We start from the raw sequence: 22,687 nt of genomic DNA on the forward strand, positions 1-22,687 counted from the left end.
TTTGTAAAATTATCCTTATGCTTTCTCCTTCTGCCAGCAGCACATCCCTGCAAGTGAATGTTAAGAGCATGCTGCCAGTTCTGCTGCCTGAAGAGCATTCTCAGACAACTGAATGCTGAAAGGAGAAATATCCCTGTGAAAGGAGAAATATTTCCGTGCTGCTGAGGGTGGATGTGCCCAGCCACACAGGGGATAGCAGATTGCTATCTGCACAGATCAGCTCCCTTTGCAGCTCCGCTTACAGAGGTGTTTGCACTCACAACAGAGATAAGGTAGCCTCACTCAGACCCACGGCCACTGCTGGTCACACCATCACCTGCTCCAGCTGGAAGGACACTGCCTGCGGGAGAAATCCACACCCCAGCTCCATCTGTGCCACCATGTGTGCCGTGTCCTCTGCACAGGGAGCTGCTTCCTCAGCTGGAAAACTGCTCGCTTGCTGCCACTGCAGGAACAAACCCCACACCCAGCTCCCCCAGACCCTAAGGAGCCATTCCCACCAGCACCAGAGCTCAGGATGCTGGCCAAGATGCTGCAATGGCAGAGATCCTACTGTCTCCCCCCATCACTCACCCCAACTGCTTCCAAAAATCCTTCCCCAGACACTGTGATGCCCAATCCCCTTCCACTTGTCTCTCAGAGTGGTGTGGACTAACATGTCCAAGTTATTTGTGAATTTCATTGTATTTACTCAGGCATTTGAAAGTCCTTTGAAGACAGTAACACTCACATCAGCCCCTTCCTACAGTGTGTCACTGTGACAGCCTACTAGCCACAGAAAATCCAAGAAATAAAGGCATCTTGATGACAAGGGAGAAGGTGTCAGAAAGAGGAGCCCAGAAGGGGCAAGGTAACCCTAACACCAAAACTGCAGGTAAGAAGGCATCAGCTATGCCATGATGGAGGCACACAAACCCCTTCAGGCTAGGAACTTCTCCTGGCAATAAAAGCCTTAAAGCCCAATGCCAACCACTGATTAACATCCTCAGTAGAGTTTAATTGATATAATTTTGCAAAGTATCAGGCCCGTTTGCAGGTGACCATGGTATTTATATGATTTTACATTAAAGGGGCAGAGAAAGTATCCTGGTCACCTTCTGCCAGCCACTGGATTGCTCTGCTGCAAAGGGTCAGTCTTAATTTCATCTATCATGAGTTTTAACATTTCATGGGAGAGTTTGGATGGAAGTGATCTTGAAGATCATCCAGTTCCAATCCCACTTCACGGCCAGGGACACCTTTCCCTAGACCAAGTTGCTCCAAGCCCCATCCAACCTGTCCTTGAACACTTCCAGGGATGGGGCAGCCAAGTGGATGGATATTTCTTGCCAATATACAATCTAACCCTGCATGATGTCAGTGTGAAGTCAACCTCCTTCTCCTGTTACATTTGTTTTCTCATAAATGGGACCTGCAGTGTAACTCCTCAGCATCTTCCTTTGAGACAAAGGACAGAACATCAGCCCTTACTTAAAACAAAAAGATGTTATTTTAAACTAAAAGATGAGACATTTGCATTAGATATTGGGAAGAAGTTCTTCCCTGAGAAGTTGGTGAGGCCAATTGCCCAGAGAAGCTGTGGATGCCCCATCCTTGGAGTGTCCAAAGCCAGACTGGACAGGTCTTGGAGCAACCTGGTCTAGTGGGAGGTGTCCATGGCAAAGGGCTTGGGACTAGATGATCTTTAAGGTCTCTTCCAGCCAAAGCCATTCTGTCATCCTGTGATTTTAGAATTCTCAAGGCACTTTGGAGCCACTGAAAAATACCTATCAACTCACTGAAAAGCTTTTTTTCTCTACAGAAACACTGGAAGAACATACTGAATAATGAATTATCTGCATTAAAAAAAAAAAAAAGACAAAAAAAAAAGAAAAACATCCTAGTCTGGCAGTCAAAACTGTTTAATCATTGAGTATCCAACAGGAAGGATGCTGGAGCCTCTCCTGTGAGATTAGGTTATAGGCTTGGAGCAAAGGTATTAGGATCAGTCAAGTAGTTTTCCGTTCAGGAATCTAGATCATCATAAGCATCTGGAATTCCACATCACTGAGCCCAGTGAGAGAATTACTTGTATCACATCATCTACCATAATATGCATTGACATTTCATTTAGGAGTTGTATTGCTTTTTTTTTTTTTTTTTTTTTTTTTTTTTTTTTTTTTGTTAAATCATTTCAAGATGCTCAGCAACTTAACAGATTTTCAGACAACTGAACTTTATGTTCAGGGTCTTCAGGCCCATCATTTATTTTTTCTCCGCCTGATTTAATGATATGACAATCGATAAAGCCACGACCACTGCTCAGATCCCAGACAGCCAAATGTATTTACCAGCAGGAGTATTTTATTTTAATTAGATAAAATCCTCTGATCAATGTTTAGGATGTTTATCCACATTTTAACCAAGTAAGATCCAGGACACTCACCTCCTAAGGAGTTTCTCACATGGATACAGCTCTATTAGCGCCATTTCCAGTGTTTCTCAAATAACAAACTGTTCCTTGACTGCAGTGGTGCCACCAAAATGTCCCTGCCCATGGCAGGAGTTGGACTGGATGACCTTTAAAGGTCTCTTCCAACACAAACTCTTCTGGGATTCTGCGATTCAAGACTTGGTCAGAAAAAGAACCCTGAGTCAGAGCTGGTGCTGCTTCTGATTGAGGAAGTAGTCATATTTAAGAGATTTCAATTAAACTTTTTTTTTTTTTTTTAATGGTTTTAGGGCAGAAAGCTGACAGATGGCAGCAATAGATTGAATATTAGAGAGAAATTTTTCCCTTTGAGGGTGGTGAGGCCCTGGCACAGGCTAGCCAGGGGAGCTGTGTCTGCCCCTGTAAGTGTTCAAGGACAAGTTGGACAGGGCTTGAAGCAACCTGGTCTATTGTAAGGTATTGCTGTCCATGGCAGAGGGTTGGAACTGGGTGAGATTTAAGGCCCTTTCCAATGCAAACCACTCTGTGATTCCCTGATTCTATGAACATCACCGTCTGTTCTGGAATTTGCTGGAGGAATCTGGGCAGAGCAGCACCCAGTGCTTTGTGCATATGCCCTATTTTAGCTGGAGACAGCAGCTCCCAAGGCTTCAGCACTTTGATCCCCGCAGAAGAGATAAAGAGCCCACGTCGGCAGCGATGAGCCTTCTCCCCCCACTGCCCCCGGACAGATGTGCCTCCTATTCACCCCGCCACTGGGGTTCTGGGTGACTGACTCGGTGACACTGCTCAGCCCAGAGGGCATGTTTGAGTTTGTGCTCAGTGCCGGGAGCATGCCCAGCACTCCATCCTGACAGGTGGAGGAAGAGGAAGCTGGAAACTTGAACTTTTGCAACAACAATAGCTTCTGTTTCTCTCAGCCTCTTAAACATTTCCCCCAGCCCTATCCCAATATGTCACTGTTTAACTGCAGAGTGGGGGGACACTCTCAGATGCGCTCACCCTCTTGGGAACTGCCCTGTTGCAGAAGAAGGGGGAAAGAAAAACATCCCAACTGAACAATATCTCAGAACACGAAAGCACATTCCCTGCTAGAGGCCAGGGAGAGGATCTGCTTAAACAGAAGGACATAGTGAGCTGCTCAAAACCCTTTGATGTGGCTGCTGTATTCTTGGAGAGAGATCATGGCTGTTTCTCACCCCTCACCATCTTTGCAGGGCCAGTAACACACCATGGTGCTCTGTGAAAACATGGAAGGGAAGGGAAAAGAAGGAAAGGGAAGGGGGAGAGGAACAGCATTTCCATGCAGCTCTCAAGGCAGGAAAGCTGCTCCCAGGATGTGGGGGATCCTGGAGGAATCCTGGTAACCCCAGCCCTGACACCACAAACAGGCCATGCAGGGAGGCCAGCGGCCAAGGAGAAACCCCTGGAAATAAATTTTCAAAATCAAAGGGAAGTTCTTATAAATCCAAGTTTCAGGAGGTAAAGCAAACTCCAAGAAGAGAGCAGGTCTGGGGGCACAGAGGGTGGGCAAAACCACCATGGATGAGAGCACATGGAGTGGGGAAAGTCAAAGAGGTACAACCCAAGCATGAAAGGCTAATATAGACATGTGAGTAGCTGTAGCTGCCCCGTGCCTATAAATGCTCAAAAGCAGGTTGGACAGGGCTTGGAGCAACCTGGATTAGCAGAAGATGTCCCTGCCCATGCAAGGGGCTGGAAGTGGATGAGCTTCAAGGTCCCCTCCAACCCAAATCCTTCTGTGATTTGACAGTTGGCATCACCAGGTTTGGAAGAGAATGTGAAACCTTACATGGCGTAGCTTCAATTCAGTCCCCCCAATGCAACAGCTGAGCTGTGTGCCAGAAAAATACCCTACCAGCCTGCCAGCCTGCTCTGGCAGAGGCCAGCAGCCTAAGTGGGAAATGAGCCATCACTGCTTGCAGAGGAATTTGAGCATAATACACTAACTTCTGACCATCCATTTCCACGGGAGGTGGCATGTGTTACCTGCTTGACTGACTCTGTGCAGGTCTGAACTCAATGTCAGACTCCTCATGTCCACTGACATTTAGTTTATGTGCTGGGTAAGCAACCACTTGGCATGTTTTTAACCTGCTGCCTGACATCTTCCAAAGTGTCCCTTAACTCCTGAGCTGCGAGGAAAAGTGGAATAATTGCTCCCCTGGCTGTACAGGACACATCTATGCTGGTGGAGTGCTTCTCCTCCAAACCCAGAGCTGCTCAGGAGGCTGCCCTGCACTCAGCCCTGCTGATAAACTACTTCACTAACTGGAATGAACCCTATGATGGTTCCTAGACCTATTCCAGACATACAGAAATTCCCACACATCCAGGTGTGTGGGTGTCTGCTTCCAGGGAAAGGGATCTGGGATAAAGCTGTTTTGGAAAGAAGCATGAGATCTCCTGTCTCCCATGGTTGGCCCAGCACCAACTGCAGAGACACTGCTCTGTGACTCAGTGTGCAAACTCAAACAATCCTGGGAGGCCAAAATACACCAAGAAGCAGAAAAAAACGGGCAGTTTCCCACTATCTAGTACAGGAAAGCACAGCACACACAGGCCTCCCCCAATACTTCACAGCCAACATGAAGAAATCTGGGCTGTTTTATCTGCTCTGAATTCCCAGAGCTGCAGGTTAAACCAAACTCAATAACCAGTAACGAAACTTCCACTGAAACTCACTCCTGGATAATTTGGTCACTTGGGAGAAAAGATTAAAGGGGACATTTACATGACAAACATTTTTTTATCCTAAAAACCCTAGGTGTCTGTAACTTAGATGCGCACAGACAAATGTAGGCTCAACATCATATAAACATGTAGCAATGGAAATAAATGCAATTATAAATAATCTCCCAATTCTGTCTCCAACCTGCCCTCACTACCACTGCTAAAGATGTGTCCAGCTGTTCAGGACTGAGATAAGGTACATGATGGCTGGTGGCCAGAGGCCATTATGCTCCAGGAGCATAACAACATGACTTTTCTGCTCACCCTACAAAGCATTCAGGCATCCTTTGAGCCTGTCATGACACTCACAATTATTCTGTGAGAGAAAGTGCTTCAACAGGTACACATGGGATACTGGCTCCCATAAAGGCCCACCTCCTACACACAGTGCCTTTCAATGATCTGATGTTCCAGGTCAGAAAAGCCTGACTCTTTACAGAGGGATTTTTCACCCAGTCTCTGAATTCAAATGCAGTCTCTGAATTCTTTAAGAAACCTTTGAGCCAGGAATTGAACAAAAGGTGCTGCTGTACCCCAAGTACACCCCCCAAACTAGAGAGAATTGAAAGGGTTACAGTTGAGAATCATCTTGTTCCTACTCTCTCCCATGGGCAGGAACACCTTCCCCTAGACCAGATGCTCTAAGCCCTGTCCAACCTGACCTTGAACACTTCCAGGGATAGAGATGGGGGAAGTCTTGCTCAATGGGCTGTGCTGCTTACAAACAAGGGAGAAGAGACAAGCACAGTCTGGAGGAGGCAGAACTGCAATGAGTCAGAGCCAAGATGAGTGGTGCTCTTTGAAAATGGAGAGACCACTGTTTGGGGCAATCAAGCCTGACTTAGCTGTTTCTGCATCTCCTCCACCTAAAAAATCAGTTTGGGAAGAGTAGACACAGCTGCAGCAACTGACATGGAGCTTCCTGCCCCACTGCCATGTCCCTCTGGATCCCTGTGAGAGCAGAAGAGCACCTGGTCAGCTCCAGATCTCATTACCACACAGATGTGAGTGGCTGCCTGCTGTTATGAATGAGACTGATAACAGGCATCTGACACACGCTCTGTGTCTCCATGAGTCACAGTTTCACAGGCTGAGGAAAACACTGCTCCATCATGTCCAAGAGGGGTTTGAGTATCCCCAAGGAAGAAGATTCCACAGACTCTCTGGGCAGGCTGTTGCAGTGCTCTGTCACACTCACAGTACAAGGCTCTTTCTCATATTGAGATGGAACTTGCTGTGCACCAGTTTCTCCTGATGCCTCTTGTCCCATTGCTGGGCACTACTGAGCAGAGCAGAACCCAGTCAATCCTCTGACAGCCTCCATGCAGACACCGACAGACAAGGGTGAGTTCCCCTCTCAAGTCGTCTCTTCTTCAGGCTGAACAGCCCCATCTCCCTCAGCCTTTCCTTGTAAGAGGGATGCTCCAGTCCTCTCATCATGTTTGAGGCTGAAACTGCCTGCAGCAGGGCAAGTCAATAGTTCTCACCATTCATGCTTTTCACACAAGCAAAAAGCATGTGCCAGGCAGAGCTAGGCACAAAGCTTCAAACAGTGGGAGGGTTCCCAGCCCGACAGGGAACAGGATGGGAAGGAAGGCCCTGGAGAGCCTTTGCAGAGGGACCTGGACAGGCTGGCTCAATGGGTTGAGGCCACTCACTGTATTAGGTTCAATAAGATCAACTGCTGTGTCCTGCACCTGGGTCACCACAAGGCTGTGCAGATATCCAGGCTGGGAGCAGAGTGGCTGGAAAGTGCACAGCAGGACAGGCCCTGGGGGTGCTGGCTGACAGCAGCTGAACATAAGCCAGGTGTGCCCATGTGGGCAAGAATGCAAAGAATACCCTGACTTGTATCAGCTACAGTGTGGCCAGCAAGCCAGAGCCTTCTTCCCTTGCACTGGGCATGGATTAGGTACATCCAGTCCTGCATGCAGTGCTAGGCTCCTCATGACCAGAAAGACTTAGAGGTGCTGGAATGTGCCCAGAGAAGGACAGTGGAGCTGCTGAAGGGCCTGGAACAAAGGGGCTGATGACGAGTGGCTGAGAGAGCAGAGGGAACTCAGCCTGGAGAAAAGGAGGCTTGGGGGAACCTTTGTACTCTGTACAACTCTCTGAAAGGAGAGTGTAGCCAGGTGGGGGTCAGGCTATTCTCATAGGTAACAAGTGACTGGATGAGAGGAAGCAGTCTCAAGTTGTGCTATGGGATGTTTAGGCTGGATTTTCAGAAAATTTCTCCATGAGAAAGGTCATCAAGCCCTGGCACTGGCTGTTCAGGGCAGTGGTGGAGTCCCCATCCCTGGAGGGATTTAAGAGACATGTAGATATGGCACGTGGAGACACGGTTTAGTGGTGGGCTCAGCAGTGCTGGGGGAATGGGTGGACTCAGTGATCTCAGGGGGCTTTTCCAACCCAAATGATTCTGCGATTCTGTGACAGAGCACAGGAACAAAGGGAGAAGCTGTAGCCATGCAGCCCAGCAGGATGGTGTACAGCTACCAGCCCTGCCCTGCCCAGCTGGAGCACAGAGCATCCCTCTTGCTGTTCTGCCTGACCAGGTTCACAAATCACCCAGACATCCCCAACAGCAGCTTCCTGCAATTACAAGCAGCAGAACACATGTGCCAATTAGATGCACACCAATATCCTCTTTGGTCCTTGATCTAGGCCAGATCTCAGCCCTGGGGTGCAGCAGAGCCAGAATGCTTCATCCAAGATCCTGGAAACTGGATGGAACATCCCCTGGCTGCAGGCCAAGAGGGCTCTCCTCTCCTCTTCCTCACCCATCCTTCTCTTCCCTTTGCTTCTACACAGGGACAGCAGCTCCTACCACCCCAGCTGCCTGTGCTGGGTGGGAGATCTCAGCCAGAGACAGAAATGTGTGTGGTGTACACAGGAGAGCAGCAATGTCTCTTCCCATCCTACACAAGCTGCCAGGCTGCCAAAACTTTTGAATTCCATACTGGCTGAAGGCAGCACTTGGGACCTGGGGAGAACTCTGAGATTCTGAGACAGACTACATAGGAGTGACAGGATGTGTTCAAGAAGCAGCTCCATGGTTCTTGCACTTCTCTTCCCACTTTAGGTGCCATGGCACCACCTCAATGGGGCAGGCACAGCCAGCTGTGACAAAAAGCCTGCTGCCATGGGACAGGAGCTCTGGAGGTGCTCCACTCCCTAACAGCTATATCTTTGGTCACCCAACCACTCATTTCCCTGACTTCCTTGGGTGAGTGGAGCTCTCTCCTGTGCTTCTCGTGGGACAACAGGCCTCTGGAGAACTCCTGGCTCAGGCTGAGGAACCCACAAGGGCTGCTTGTTCAGAGACACACCCCAACAAGTGAGCCTCTGCAGGGTGTCACTCACAGAGGTACAGGCACACCTGCACAGTAGGGCCTCACACAGCACAAGGGTCTGCAATCCACCTCCTACTCAACAAGTAATTGTGCTTCCCATCTCTCCCCACCCACTCTGGATCTGAGAGGGTGAGGGGAGCACCCCATGGGGGCTGGGAGCAGCCAGCCCCTTCTTTCCCCATGACAGGCTTTTCCTGCCTTCCTAGCCCTTGGCACACTGCTCTGACATCTCAGAACCCTGCTCACCTGTTGACTTCTGAAACGTTGTTAATCCTTGCAGCTTCCAGAAGAGCATCCTCTGAAACGCAGAAGGAAGGGAGAGGGAGTTAGCATGGAGGACACACATGGACATCCTAACTTGGAATGTGCAGGGGCTGCTGCTGCTCAGAGCTCCCACTGACCACCCTAGTGAGCAAGTGAGGTGTAACCTGTGAGCAGGTTACCTAAAAACTCCTCTGTCTTGGTGACTGAGTCCATCCTCCCATCACTTATCCTGAGAACAGGGGGCTGTGGGATGCAGCAGGCATCCCAGGGCAGTGGACACTGTCACCCCAAGGTGTCAGCCTCAGACACCACAGCAGTCTTCCTAGCACAGAGCCAGAATGACACCCTCTGGCTAGAGAAGGGAAGAGCAGCACCCCGCTCTGGGAGATTGGATAAGTGATGGTTTGGGTTGGGTGGGACCTTAAAGCTTATCTCATTCCACCTCTCTGCCATGAGAAGGGACTCCTCCTACCAGACCAAGTTGCTCTCAGCCTGGTCCAACAGGTCCATGAACACTTTGAAGGGACAAGGCAGCCACAGCTTCTCTGGGCAACCTGTGCCAGGGCCTCACTACCCTCACAGGGAACAATTTCTTCCCAATATTCCACCTAAGCCTGGAAGAAGCCAGTCAGTGGGAAACCATTCTCCCTTATCCTGTCTCTCCAGATCCATGTCCAAAGTCTCTCTCTAGCTCTTTTGGAGCCCCTTTATGCACTAAAGCATTAAGGATAACCCCTTCCCTGGAGAGCTTCCCAGGCCACAGCCAGCAGGCAGGTTCCATCCCCTCCCAAAGGGCACAGGATTCTCTGTCCTGCATCCCACCCGGCCCCAGCAGCGATAGTCACCCTTGGACAGGCGGTCCCGCAGGTAGCAGTAAGCCAGCGCAGCGATGAGGGCAGGCAGCCCTGCGCCCGGGGAGCAGCTCCCAGCTTCACCCTGATGCCCGCCAGGGTCTCCCGCATGACAGCAGCGCTGCCCTGCACCTGAGGGCCACGGCGTCGGCTCTGTGAGGGATGCCGTGCGGCTGGACGGTGTTCCTTGGACAAGGCAGCCAGTGCTGGCCAGGCGGGTGGCAGGTGGCCGGGGGGTGTGCAGGGGGGCCAGCCCGGGCCTCCCCGCCGTGGTGGTCCCATTAACTACGGGAGAGCCCCCGGGGACCGGCCCCCGCACTGGGGCTTCCCCCCCCCGGCCGCTCTGTCGCCCCCTACAGGCAGCGACCCGCCATGGCGGCCTGGCTCTCGGCGTCGTGGCGAGCTCACGGCGCCCCATGGCGGCCAACACCGGGAGCAGCCGCGGGCGGGCGGCCCCGGCCGCCTCAGCCACGGCCGCCGCGGCAGTCCCGTAGGCCGCACGTGACGGCGACCACCACCGCCGCGCTCGGAGGAGCCGCGCCAGCCCCTGGGGCAGCGGGCGGGACGCCAGAGAGGCCAGCATAGTCCCCTCGCTCCTCCCGCGGCGCGACTCGCACCTTACCCCCCCCCGTGGCTGAGGCCTGTAGACCGAGATGGCGGCTGCCGGCCGGCAGGGCTTGATGCGGAGGAGCACAAGGCATGCCGGGAGATATAGTCCCCGCCGCGCCCTGCGGCGCGCTTTTCTGCCGCTGCGGACTACAACCCCCAGAAGGCGCCGCGGCGAGGCCTGACAGGAAACCGGCGTCGGCCACGGGGGACGCGCAGCGAAGCGGCCGGCGGCCTCCGGCAGGGGGCGCAGTGCAGGGGAGGGGCGGCGGGGGAGAGGCTCGAGACCCGCCCGGGCGCGCGCGCGTGTTACGCAGGGGGGGCGCGCGCACGCACGAGCACGAGCACGAGCACGAGCACGAGCACACGCGCACCAAACAAACATCACACACCCCAAACATCACAAACACACCACACACCCCCCAAACACTACACCCCCCCCAGCACATTCCAAACACCACACACACACACACCATGCACACCCCAAACATCACACCCACCCCAAACACCACACACACACCCCATACACACCCCAAACACCACACACACACCCCAAACACCACACACACCTTAAACACCACACACACACCATGCACACCCCAAACACCACACACACCCTAAACATCACTCACACCCCAAACACCACACACACACCACACACACTCCAAACACCACACACACCCCAAACACACCCCAAACACCACACACCCCCCCCAAACACCACACACACCACCACCCAAACACACTCCAAACACCACACATATACACACCATGCACACCCGAAACATCACACCCACCCCAAACAGCACACACACCATACACACCCCAAACACCACACACCAGACCCACATCACACATAGACACACCTGCACCCACACATGCATGGATGGGCAGGCACATGCACTCACACACAGGAGCATTCACACAGAGGTGTTCTCATTTATAACACAGGGGTGCACACAAGCACTTGTGCACTCGCACACACAGGAGTGTTTCTACATGCACACACACAATGCCACACATGTCCACACAGGAACTCGTGCACACCTGCACACATGCATGTACTCCTGTGTGTACACACATCCCCCGTGCAGCTGTGCACACACACGTGCAGCACTTGTACCCCCAGGCAGGACTTGCACAAGTGGTGGCAGGAATCCTGGGCATCTGCTGCAGGCTGGGCTGAGAGTAGATGCCTCTGGGGGACCCCTGTGTAAGCACATGTATGAGTGTGCCTGTGTATGTGAGTGCACAAGTGTATATGAATGCTGTCCTCCAAAGTTGCCCATAGGCCTTTCCCGCACCAGGATTTGCCACCAGCAATTCCCATTACACCCATTTCCTCCTGTTTCACCCCAATTCCCCTCATTGTCCCAGTAGCTGTTTGCCCAGTTTGCCATCCCGCCATCACTCCAGCACTTCCACAGGGTCCCACAAACTACTGGATTAAACAGAGCTGCTAAGAAGATGCATTTTAGGGATTTGATTTAAAAATATATGTATTTTTAGAAGTCTTGGGTTTATTGCCTGAATTACTGATTCCTGAATTTAGCTCTGCACACTGCTGGCAGATGTGGGATGGTGGAGCAGCAATAAAGATCGGGAGCTGGGAAAGACCCAGGAGTGTGGGGGAGGGTGTCAGAAATGGGCATTTCTGCACCCAGACTGGGGCCAGCAGGACTGGGAGTTGTTACCGAAAACCCAGTGCTCCCAGTTCCCCAGCCCACTTCCCCATATTCCATCAGCTCAGTGCTCCCAGTTCCCCAGACCAGCTCCCCCAGCTCCATCAGCTCAGTGCTACCAGTTTCCCAGCCCTGTTTCCCAAATCCATTAGCCAGTCCCCCAGCCTAGTTCTTCCAGCTCGATCAGTCCAGCACTCCTTATTCCCCAGCCCAGCTTTCCCAGACTGACTGCTGGCTCCCCTTGTTCAGTTTCTCAGTCCAGTTCTTCCAGCTCCAACAGCCCAGTTCTCCATGGTACTCAGCCCAGTTTCTTCAGCTCCCCAGCCCAGCTCATTTGCTTCTCCAGCCCAGCTCCCCCACTTCTCCTACCTCCAACAGCCCAGTTCCCCAATGCAGTTTCCCCAGCTCCCCAGCCCAGCTCCCTGGCTCCTCCAGCCCAGATACCCCATTTCCCCAGCCTATCCTCCCTACACTGTGACTCCCATGCCATCTGTGCTCCAGACTGGGAATGGCATGTAACTGGGCTAGCTGGGAATGTGGGCGCTCCTGCTTCCAGCACCAGGACTGCTGGGGGCTGGCAAGGGATGTAGTGTGACAGCTTCCACCTTTTGTCTTCCCTAGAGACAAGGTGGGGAGAGCCCAGGCTTTCACAGCAGAGCTGCCAGAAAGGGCAGAGAGAGAAGGATTAAGGATGTGGCTGGCCCTGCACCAGCCACAGCACCCTGTCCCCAGTCATCCACTGCAAATCTTCACTTCCAGTGGGACAGGATGCCAGAGATTCCCTTGGCTCCTTTTCCCAGGTGAAGATGCTGGGGGCAGTGATGTGGCATCGTAAGCCCTACGATTCCAGGTCCCTGTCTCCTCACAGGTGCTGAGCATGGTGACATCCCTGTGCCCTCTTATCCCTCTAGCTATTGCATCCCTGGAAAGGCCTCATCCTGGCTAAGAGGCTCGGTCCCACATTCCTGCTGCTGAGACAGGCTTTGCTTTGCCAGTCTAGGTACATGCCACACTGCTCTGTCATCATTTACACAGTTATTCGTGGGAGCTGGAAGAGGGTTCCTCGGTGTTCCCAAATTGAAGTAAATAAACCCTGAGTCAGCAGCATTTTCAGAGCTGGATGGGAACCAGAGCCTGAGCTCTTCCAAAAATAACATCCTCGTCAGCAGTGCCCATGGCAGCGTGCCCACCTGCTCCTGGCCACGGCACCTGGGGATGCCAATGGCAAGGCCCGGCACTGGCACAAGGGATGGGCAATGTTGTGTGCTGCACGGGCACAGGGCACGGGCTCACGGGGACAGTGCCACAGCAGGGTGACCTGCAGCCTGCAGGAGAGAGGCTGTGGGTTTCTGTCCTGCACTTGTGTCCCCTCCTACTCCAACTGGAATGATGCAATTTGGGTTGGAAAAGCCTGCTGAGACCAGGGTCCAATCACTCTCCCAGCACAGCCAAGGCCACTACTAGCCCATGTCCCCGCGTGCCACATCTACGTGTTTTCTTAACATAAATCCCTCCGGAGATGGGGACTCCACCAGCGCCAGGGCTGGACAGCCCCTTAAGTGAAGAAATTTTCCCAATACCCAACCTGAGCCTTCCCTGGCACAGAGTGCAGGTGTCCCTGCCAGTGCCACAGCTCTGTGCACCTGTGTCCTCCAGCTGCTCCGGTACCCGCCAGCCTGGCCTGCTTCCCCCTGCAGCGGGCTGCCCTTCCTCCCGGTGCTCCTGGTTTTCCTGCTCCCGATGCTCCAGATTCCCGCTTTTCTCTTCGCCGTTCCCGTTTTCCCCCGGCTCCTCCCCGCTGTTTCTCCCAGTGTATCCCCCCCAAAACGAGATTCCCCCACCGGTATCCCCCCAACTCCTCCCTCCGGTGCTCCCCCCCGGTTTTCCCCGCTCCCGCCCCGTTCCCGCCCCGTTCCCGCCCCTCGGTGCCATCCGGCCCCGCAATGCCGCCCTAGGGGCGGGCGCCTCCCGCGCCGCCGCCGCCGCCACCGCCACGGCCAGCGCCACCGGCGGGCTGGGGGCGCACCGGGGCCGTGCCGGGTCACCGCGGCGGCATGTCGGGCCGCGACAGCGTGCAGATCCCCGACGACCGGGATTTCGGGGCGTTCCGGGCGCAGTGCGAGTCGGAGAGCGGCTGGAGCCTCGTCTACAGCAAGGGCGGGGTGGCGGTCTGGGTGCAGCTGCTGGAGCCCGAGCGCGCCCTGCACAAGATCAAGGTGAGACCTCCCGCCCGGCACAGCCCGGTACGCGCTGGGACAGCCCCACCCCCCCGGGCACCCCCGAGACACGGTGAGACCCCCCCCCCCCCGCCCCGGCATCCCCCCGGGATTGGTGTATCTAGCGGCAAAGGGGCGGCGCGGGGACCCCCAGGGGGACGTGGGGACAGGAAGGACCCTGGGGAGATGCTACACTTTGGGCTTGGGGGGAGAGAGCGGGGACCCCACAGTGAACTGGGGACCCCATAGTGAGTGGGAAGTCGGGGGTTGAAGCACCACGCAGGGGTGAGCAGGGATCCCAGGGAATAGTGGGGTCCCGCAGGTGATGCAGCACCTTGGGGCGAGCTGGCCAGCAGGGAGCCCAGGACAAGTGGGGTTAACTGGCACACCGGGACAAATGGGCAGTCGGGGGGGAGTGGGGACCCCCGGACAAATACAACTCCTGGGCCGAGCCAGGGACACGTAGGCATTCCTGAGGGCTGTGCAGGGGGCTGGGGACTCAGCCAGGGACAAACAGGAATCCCCAGGGTGTGGGGCAATGGGTGCTGCATCCCCCCACTTCACCCTCTGGGAACACACCTCCCATGCTTGCTGCACGCCAGGGCAGGGCTGGGGGACTCCCTGGAGCCTGCAGCCACTGGCCTGCTGTCACTGGGGACAGCAGTGTCCCCCTCGCCCAGAGCTCCCTATGCCCCCCCTGCTTTTCCCCGTGGGTCCCTTCCCCCTTGGTGTCAGCGTGCTGTCACAGGCAGGTGCACGCTCATCCTGGGCATTCCCTCTGGCAAAGCACAGACACCGGGATTCCAAGGGACAAATCCAGACAGGAGCCATGTCCATATGGGGTTACACTGGAGTCTCTGCCAGGTGTCCCTGTCCCTGGTGGCACCTCCGTGAAGCTGTCCTGGTGTAGTGGGTGGCACTGCCCTTGCTGTGGTGTGGAGCCGGGTGGTGACAGTGACAGTGGCAGTGGCAGCAGTGACGATGCGGCCTGCTCACACAGTGCTCTGCAGCAGCCGTGCCAGCACTTGGCACTGCCGGGGAAACCTGTCCCCAGGGCACTGGCTCTGCCTGGTTCCTGACATGGAACACACTGAGTTGCTTCCACCGTAGCACGTTGGAGCAGTTTGTGCTGCCGTTGTGCCCTGGTGGCAGCAGTGACCCCTGGGAGGGGGATGGTGGTCTCTGGGGTGTAGGGAGTCACTGGTGCCACTTGCACCCTACCCCATCCCCCTGTGGTGGGTGGGATGTGGGGCATCCATCACTGTGGCATCCAGGCATGATGGCATGGGCATGGCTCTGTGGGATAGTGCATCCTGACCTCCCCCCCCACCCCTGCCCCAAAGCTCCTCGTGTCCCCCAGCCCTGCTGCTTGCTCTTGGAGGTTGCATCCCAAAACATCCCCCAGACTGAGGTGGCACTTGGGTGCGTCCCCTGCCTGTCCCACAATCCCGGTGTGCCACGTTGGCGTGGCAGGGACCCAGCCCACTCCAGGATGTCCTGGCACAGCTGCTCCAGCCACAGTACCTGGAGCTGTCTTTTGCCGGAGGGGGGGGGATGGTCCCTGAGCCAGGTTCTGCCCCTTTCCACACCCTCCTGGACAAATCCTGCTTGGAAAGGTCCTGCTGAGTGTTCTTGAGTTGATTCCACTTGTGTGCCACTGGGTATTGGAGATCCTGTGGGGTAACAGTCCTTGTCCCCACCCCATGGCCCCTAGCAGCACCCAGGCCCACCGTCCCACCCAGGATGAGATGCTCCTGCTGGATTTTGAAGGGATGGACACGTGTGGTATTGCTGACCTGGCATGGCAAGGTGCAGCCCAGGGGTTTGCCCCTCACACTGAGGGTCTTGGCGTGGGTGCTGGAGATTCTCTGCAGCTTCCCAGGAGCTGGTTTCCCCCTGAATTCATCCTGGATTCCTTGGCTAATTATGTGGAACTTAAAGGTCTCGCCCTGCTTTGAGGCTGCCGCCCCCTTCTCCCCGCCCCCCTCCATTAGGGATGCAGCTCCCGTCTAACCTGTTTTCTGGAGTCTGGGAACAAGTTGGTGCCATGGCTGATTTCTCAGTGGGACATTTGGTGGCCTTGGGACTGGCTACAGTTTGGGGGAATCCCATCCTACCTGGTGGGGCAGTTGGTGCTCGGGCACCTGAGTTGGTGCCTGGACATCTGAGATCTCCCAGGGGTGATGGTTTCCCCTCTAAATGAGCTGTTCCCAAAGGAGGGCCAGGAGTTACCTTGTAGGATACAGCAGAAGGATCTGGGGTATTGGTGAAGCCACCAATGAGGCTGAGCTTGGGGACCCCCTTGGTGGCTGCAGCCCTTACCACTCTCCCAGACAGCGGTGGGGGGTTTCTCCCTTGGATTTGCTCCTGTCCCATTCTGGTGCTGCCCCCTCAGCACTATTCTGTGTTCCCTCAGGCCCAGCATAACCCCAGCCCTGAGGAATTCCTCTCTTCCTCCTCCACCTCCTCTTGCTCCTCCTCTTCACCCCATTAGTCAATATTGACTCAGGGCTGGGGCATGTGTTTCCAGGTACTTCCCAGGTGGCACCATCCCCTCTCCTGCTGCGACCCCCCTGGCAGCCCCCAGGATGTGAGTCACCTTGCAGGGCAGGTCCTGCACTACTGGCTTGACCAGCCTTGCTGCTCTGGGAATACTCCACCTGAGCATGGTGCTGGGTTGGCCTGGGTGCAGGGGGGAGCAGGGGTTCTTTAAGCAAGTTATCCAGGCAGGCTCTTCCCAAAACTGCCCTGCAGGGGTGGGTGCTCCCTGACAAGTTTTTGGGTGAATGGAGGAGCTGGAGATGGGCTCTGTGGAGCACAGATGGGTCTCTGAGATTGAGGATAAGCACTGTGGGGTTGGGGGCAGACTCCATGAGGCAGGGATGAAACTGTGGGGGTGGGGCTGGGCTCTGTGGGGCAAGGATGGGACTGAGGATGAGTGCTGTGGGGGAACAGGCTGCATAGCTGTGTCCTGCTAAGGGGCCATGTGAGGCTGTGCCCCATTGCTGGGTGCTTTTGTGCCCCTTCCCAGGGCTGGGGAGTCTCTAGTACCGTGTGCTGGGGCAATAGGGCCATCCCTAAATCCTGAGCCGCAGGGTCTGGCGGGCAGGAGGAGCTGATGCCATTCCTGGGGACAATCAGGAGCCAGTGGCATTCCCAGGGACAGGCTGTGGCTGCTCTCCCTGCCCCACACTTGGCTCCAGCGCCCTTGACCTCGGCAGATGGCATCCCTGCTACATGGGTAGCCACCCTCATCTTCTCTGTTCTCCTTGTCTCCTTGCCTTCCCTGGATCTGGCTGCTGTGGTTATGGAGCAGCTCCCCACTCTGCACCCCCCCTAACCCCTTCTGTGTAATCCATGCTGCCCCAAGGCACCACATACTGGCTTCCCCTGGCTGCCCTGTGCAGGGATGCCACTCTGGGGGGAGCACATCCACAGTGATGGGAGGGCAGGTGGGAAACAGGGTCCCCTAGTACTCAGGACTCAGCTCCACATTGCCTTGAGGCCCTGTGTGCCTGTGCTACAAGGTGACTCTGGGTGGCAAACTGAGCTGCTGGTTGGATACAGGTCTTCCTGGAAGAGGTTGCATTGATTTTTTAAAAAAGAAATCTGAGAGGAGATCCCTCCCCCCTGCTTGCTGGGGCTTCCCACAGCTGCCTTCCCACTTGGGGGTCCCCATGGCCACCCTCTCGCCCAGGGGTCCCCACAGCCACTCTCACACTTTGGGGTCTCCACTGCCTCCCTCATGCCTGAGGGTCTCCACTGCTCTCCTCTTACAAATTCCCCACAGCCATCTTCCCATCTGGGCACGGCCATCCTCCCACCATGAGCTCCCCACTGCCATCCTATTGGGGGTCCCCACATTTGACCTCCTGCCCAGGGGTCCCCATGGCCACTCTCCCTCCCTGGGGGCCCCTGGTAGGTCTCTGATGCCCCCTGCCTTGCAGTGCAGGATGGAGTGCAGGGACGTGCCGGCGGAGACGCTGTACGACGTGCTCCATGACATCGAGTACCGCAAGAAGTGGGACACCAACGTCATCGAGACCTTTGACATTGGGAGGCTGACGGCCAACTCCGATGTGGGCTACTACGCCTGTGAGGAGGGGGCTGGGGGGGTTTTGGGCAGTGCTGGGGGAGGGCTGAATTCTGGGGCTGCACCACTCCACCCCTGGGTTTGGCATCCGGGGGATCCATGGTGTCTGGGGTTGAAGGGAGAAGCCTGAATACCGGTTTGGGGGGATATGGGGGGTAAGAGGGGACCCCCACACTTGAAGGTGGGTGTCTCACTCTGGAACATCCTCTATGGTGCTGTCCTTAGGGAGGTGTCCCAAGCCCCTGAAGAACCGGGACGTGGTCACGCTCCGCTCCTGGCTGCCCATGGGCTCTGACTACATCATCATGAACTACTCTGTCAAGCATCCTGTAAGTTTAGCGGGGCACTAGGGGTCCTGTGGTGCTGGGCTGGGGCTCACTCAGAGCTTGGGGGACTAGGCTGGAGAGTTGAGGGGGTCGAGACAGCCCTGCTTGTGGCTGGTGCCTGCTGTACCCCACCTGCCCTGCCAGTGACTCCTATTCCCCCTTGTTCCCCACCACAGAAGTACCCGCCCCGCAAGGACATGGTGCGGGCAGTCTCCATCCAGACAGGCTACCTGATAGAGGGGACAGGTGCCAAGAGCTGCACCATCACCTACCTGGCACAGGTGGACCCCAAAGGTGAGAGAAGGACCTCCAGCTCTGTGCCCTGGGGTGGCCTCTGTTGGGGCTTAATGAGGGCTTTGGGCTCAGTGGGGGCTCAAGAGTAGCTTGGGGGGCTCAGTGGGGGTTCAGGGTGGGCTGGGGGTGGCTCAGTGGGGATTCAGTTGGGGTTCTGGGACTTCAGGGCAGGGTCAGCAGGGCTTCAAGAAGGCTCAGGTTGAGCTTAGGGGGGCTCGGAGTGGGTTCAGGATTACTTGTGGATATGCTCGAGGTGGGCTTGGAAGGGCTCATCAGCAGGAGCATCTCGGGATGCAGCCAGAACACAGAGCATGGAGCAATGTCAGGAGGAAACATCTTGGGGCTGTTCTCTTGAAATCTTTCTTTTTTGGAGGCTTGAAGAGGGAAGGACCCAAAATGCTGAAATCACTGTTTTTGACCTCTGCAAGAGCAGAGAGCAGTATGGATTGTACCCTCTCTCCAGCCACATGTCCCCATTGAGAGTGCCATGGGGGTCCCATGTGTGGGGGTCCTGGTTTTCAGGCACCTGGGGGATGCTGGGGGTCCCACTCCCAGCTGCCTCTCCCTTCTCTCCAGGTTCTTTACCAAAGTGGGTGGTGAACAAATCTTCACAGTTCCTGGCCCCCAAGGTGAGTTTGTGGCACTGTGGTGGGTCTGGTTGTGTGGGCAAGGGATCTCTGTGCCCATCTCACTCACTCTTCCTCCCAGGCAATGAAGAAGATGTACAAGGCATGCCTCAAGTACCCTGAGTGGAAGCAGAAACATGACCCTCACTTCAAGCCCTGGCTGTTCCCGGAGCAGAGCCGACTCCCAGCCCTGGCACTCTCCGAGCTCTCCCTCCAGCATGCGGATTCCCTGGAAAATATTGATGAGAGCTCCTTGGCCGAGAGCAAGGAGGACCGTGGCGAGGGCAGTGACGAGGACAGCCTGACCTGATTCCCCTGGGAGCTCCTCTCCTTGTTCCCCTGGCAAGGACAGCCTGACATGACCCCCCTGGGGGCTCCTCTCCCTGTCCCCCCACTTCCAACATGGTTTGTGTCTCTATCTCACACACCTGTACACATGCACCCCCACTTTGGGTTCAGGGGGACCCTCCTGTTGTTGTACCCCTGTCTAGGGACAGCAGGGACATAGTGGGTCCCCCAGGGTAGTAAGTTGGGGGTTGTCTGGTCACTTAGCCCTTGTGGGACACCAGTGTTGTCCCTGTTGGTGGCAAACCCAAAGTGCCCTTCAGCTTTTGGGGGGGGGGGGGGGGGCAGAGGGAAAGAGGGGCCCTGTGCCTGCTCCTCAGCCCTGGAGACCCTTCCACTGCACTCCTCCTCTGTCCCTCATCCTTGCTCCCCATCTCTGTTATCCAACAGAACTGCCTTCATCCCATGGGATCCCCACCCTTGGCAGATCCCCAGGGGGTGCTTGGTCACCTGCCTGCACCTCTGGGCATGCAGAGGGGTTTTGGGGGGGCTCCTGGCACCTCCTGGCATGCTGAGAAGGAGGGCCTTTGGGGTTTTTTGGCATCTCCAAGCATGTAGAAGGGAAGCTTCTAGGCTCCTGGCACCTCCAGCATGTTGGAGGGGATATTGGGGTCTTCAGGCATGTGGGAGGAGTTGAGGAGCTCATGGCACCTCCAGATGTGCTGTGGTGGGTGTTTTGGCGGCCTGGGATCTCCATTCATGTTGGGAGGGGGTGGCCTTATGGGCTCTCAGCATCTCTTCAGGTTTGTTTGGGGGAGGCTTTGGGGTAAGCTCACACCTCCAGGTGTGCCGAGTGTCTCTGGGGGCTCCCAGCATCCTCAGGGGGGCTCCTGGCACCTCCAGATGTTCTGCAGGTCTCTGGAGGCTCCTGTCCTCTCCCCTGCCTTTCCAGGATGGGGACCCTTTCCAAGCTGGACGCCTGAACCCTTCCTCCACTGGAATTTGAGGCCTTGACTTGGGGTTTGGGAGCTGGTCCTTCACCATGCTCCTGCCCCCTCCTTTTCTGGGGGTGCACAGGGAGATGGGAGATTTTGTACCTTGTACTGGAGCTGATTATTTAGGAATAAAATAATTAAATCTGGCACGGGAGGGACTCAGCCTCTGTTCCACGTTGGTCTTTGGGAGCCATTCGTGTCTCCACAGTGCACTCAGGCAGGAGATCCCTGCTCATGGTGGGTGCTGGTGAGACCCTCAGGGGTTGTGGGGACCTCCAGGGGGGCTCTGGATGATCGTGATGCCACTAGAGGGTGATGGAGAAACTCCTAAACTGAATTTGTGCTGGGCACTAATTGGGGATGAGGTTACACGCCCCTGTATCCTGTTTTCCCACAGCCCCAGTCAAGCCAGTACCACCAGTACATTTTCCCCAAAAGCACCTCTGGAAGAGGAGACATGAGGTGTTGAACTTCGGGGGTACTCTGTGGGGATACATCCTGGCTTCTCCAGGAGGAGAATCCTGGGGAACAGAGCTGACACTCGCAGGGATCGTGGGCCCTTTGTGGAGCCCTGGGACTCTTTTCCCCTCCTGGGGTGCACTCAGGGGCAAAGCTGCTTGTGAACCCCACTTCTGCCCTCCAGGTGTTCTGGCACCCCAGCAGGCCCCAGCCCTTCTCTGCAGCCCAGCAGGGTCTTGGTGGGCGGTGTTGTCCAGCATGTGTCATTCTCTGTGCCTGTGTCTCCGTCACCTGTGGGGCTGGAGTGGGCACTAGGGACTTGCCTCCCATTTCTCCTGTTAATTTCCACCCACCACGCTCTCCACCCCCTCCCACCCTCCTGCACTGATGCCAATTAAAAATAGAACCCAATTAAAAAGGAACGTGGCCACCACCCGCCTGGCAGGTTGAAAATGGAGCTGAACTGGATACAGGACTTTACTGCAACAGCTCTGGAGCCAGGGGGACACGTAGCAGGGCAGGTGAGGGGGTAGAACCCCTTGTGGGGAAGGTTTAGGTCTATCAGCTGTGAGAGGTACAGCCGGAGACCCACAGTTGCAGTCCTGGAGAGAGAAGATGGCTCCAAAGCGAAGTGGAATATGCTCTGGCACATACCTGGTGCTGGGGGGTTTGAGAAGAGCTGGGGCTCAGGTAGGGTATGTGGAGGGGGGCAGTGATCTCAGGGCTGTGCTGGGGTCATCCTCAGGCACTGACATGGGTGATCCCTGAAATGCTCCTAGGAAGGACTACAAGGCTTCAGCCCTTCAGGGATGTGGCTCGGGCATTGCCGTTGGTCCCTGGAGTCTCAGCACTTTGTTATGTGACACCCCCCAAACTGGGTAGAGCCATGGCACCCTTACCCTCTGCCAAAGGCTCTGGAAGTATCCCCCCGGATGGATCCGAGGGTCTGGGATAGGAGAGCAGGGGCATGTGATGGTTCTGGGGAGCAGAGTAATGTGGGGGATGTGATGGCTCCGGGGAGTGGGATAGGGGAGCAGGGGGGTGTGATGGACTGGGGAGTGGGATAGGGGAGCAGGGGGGTGTGATGGACGGGGGGAATGGGATAGGAGAGCAGGGGGATGGGATGGCTCCGGGGACTGGGATAGGGGAGCAGGGGGATGTGACGGACTGGGGGAGTGGGAATTCCAGGAGTAGGGAGGATGCCGGCAGCAGAGGAGCTCTTTGGGACATTTCAGGCTGTCCCCCTGGCTGAGCCCCATGGAGCCCCATGGGGCTGAGCCATGGCCCCTCCTGGCCGTGGCCCGGCGTGGGCGAGGGGCCGAGCGGGGGGGCTCCCCCACCCCCGGAGCAGCAGCCAGCGTGTCCCGCTCCCTGAGCGCCGGGATGAAAGGACCATTGTCCCAGGCTGGGCAGCCGTGCGGGCTGGCCATGGACACCCCATATCCCCCCTGT

The 22,687-nt window shown here is 55.9% G+C and overlaps 2 protein-coding genes across 3 annotated transcripts in view; one reads left to right on the forward strand and one right to left on the reverse strand.

Annotated features, from left to right (window-relative positions):
* Nucleotides 1-10,274, reverse strand: part of CLPB (ClpB family mitochondrial disaggregase) — a 70,134-nt gene extending 59,860 nt beyond the window's left edge. The window contains exons 1-2 of the mRNA XM_083884621.1: nucleotides 9,648-10,274; nucleotides 8,785-8,836 (exon numbers count right to left, since the gene is read on the reverse strand). Of these exons, the coding sequence (XP_083740747.1) occupies nucleotides 8,785-8,836; nucleotides 9,648-10,236 (641 nt within the window). The 5' untranslated portion in view covers nucleotides 10,237-10,274. The remainder of the gene's footprint in view (nucleotides 1-8,784; nucleotides 8,837-9,647) is intronic.
* A 3,702-nt stretch (nucleotides 10,275-13,976) lies between these two features.
* Nucleotides 13,977-20,925, forward strand: STARD10 (StAR related lipid transfer domain containing 10). 2 transcript variants are annotated; one of them, XM_083854944.1, is made up of 6 exons: nucleotides 13,977-14,157; nucleotides 18,105-18,252; nucleotides 18,476-18,579; nucleotides 18,753-18,870; nucleotides 19,447-19,499; nucleotides 19,579-20,925. In XM_083854944.1, exons 1-6 carry the CDS (start codon nucleotides 13,996-13,998, stop codon nucleotides 19,804-19,806), a joined length of 813 nt encoding a protein of 270 aa, XP_083711070.1. In that variant the 5' UTR covers nucleotides 13,977-13,995; the 3' UTR covers nucleotides 19,807-20,925. The 2 variants fall into 2 exon arrangements, with proteins under 2 accessions (XP_083711070.1, XP_083711071.1); XM_083854945.1 differs by lacking the exon at nucleotides 13,977-14,157 and adding an exon at nucleotides 17,364-17,398 and having other exon boundaries at nucleotides 18,110-18,252.
* The last annotated feature ends 1,762 nt before the right edge of the window (nucleotides 20,926-22,687 follow it).

This window comes from Zosterops lateralis (genome assembly GCF_965231275.1).
Source record: "Zosterops lateralis genome assembly, chromosome: 2".
In the NCBI taxonomy this organism is placed as follows: domain Eukaryota; kingdom Metazoa; phylum Chordata; class Aves; order Passeriformes; family Zosteropidae; genus Zosterops; species Zosterops lateralis.

Coding starts and splice junctions, on each gene's coding strand:
- STARD10 (XM_083854944.1), top strand. CDS start 13,996: ATGTCGGGCCGCGACAGCGTGCAGATCCCCGACGACCGGGATTTCGGG. Junction 18,253..18,475: donor CGATGTGGGCTACTACGCCT/GTGAGGAGGGGG, acceptor TGCTGTCCTTAG/GGAGGTGTCCCAAGCCCCTG. Junction 18,580..18,752: donor ACTACTCTGTCAAGCATCCT/GTAAGTTTAGCG, acceptor TCCCCACCACAG/AAGTACCCGCCCCGCAAGGA.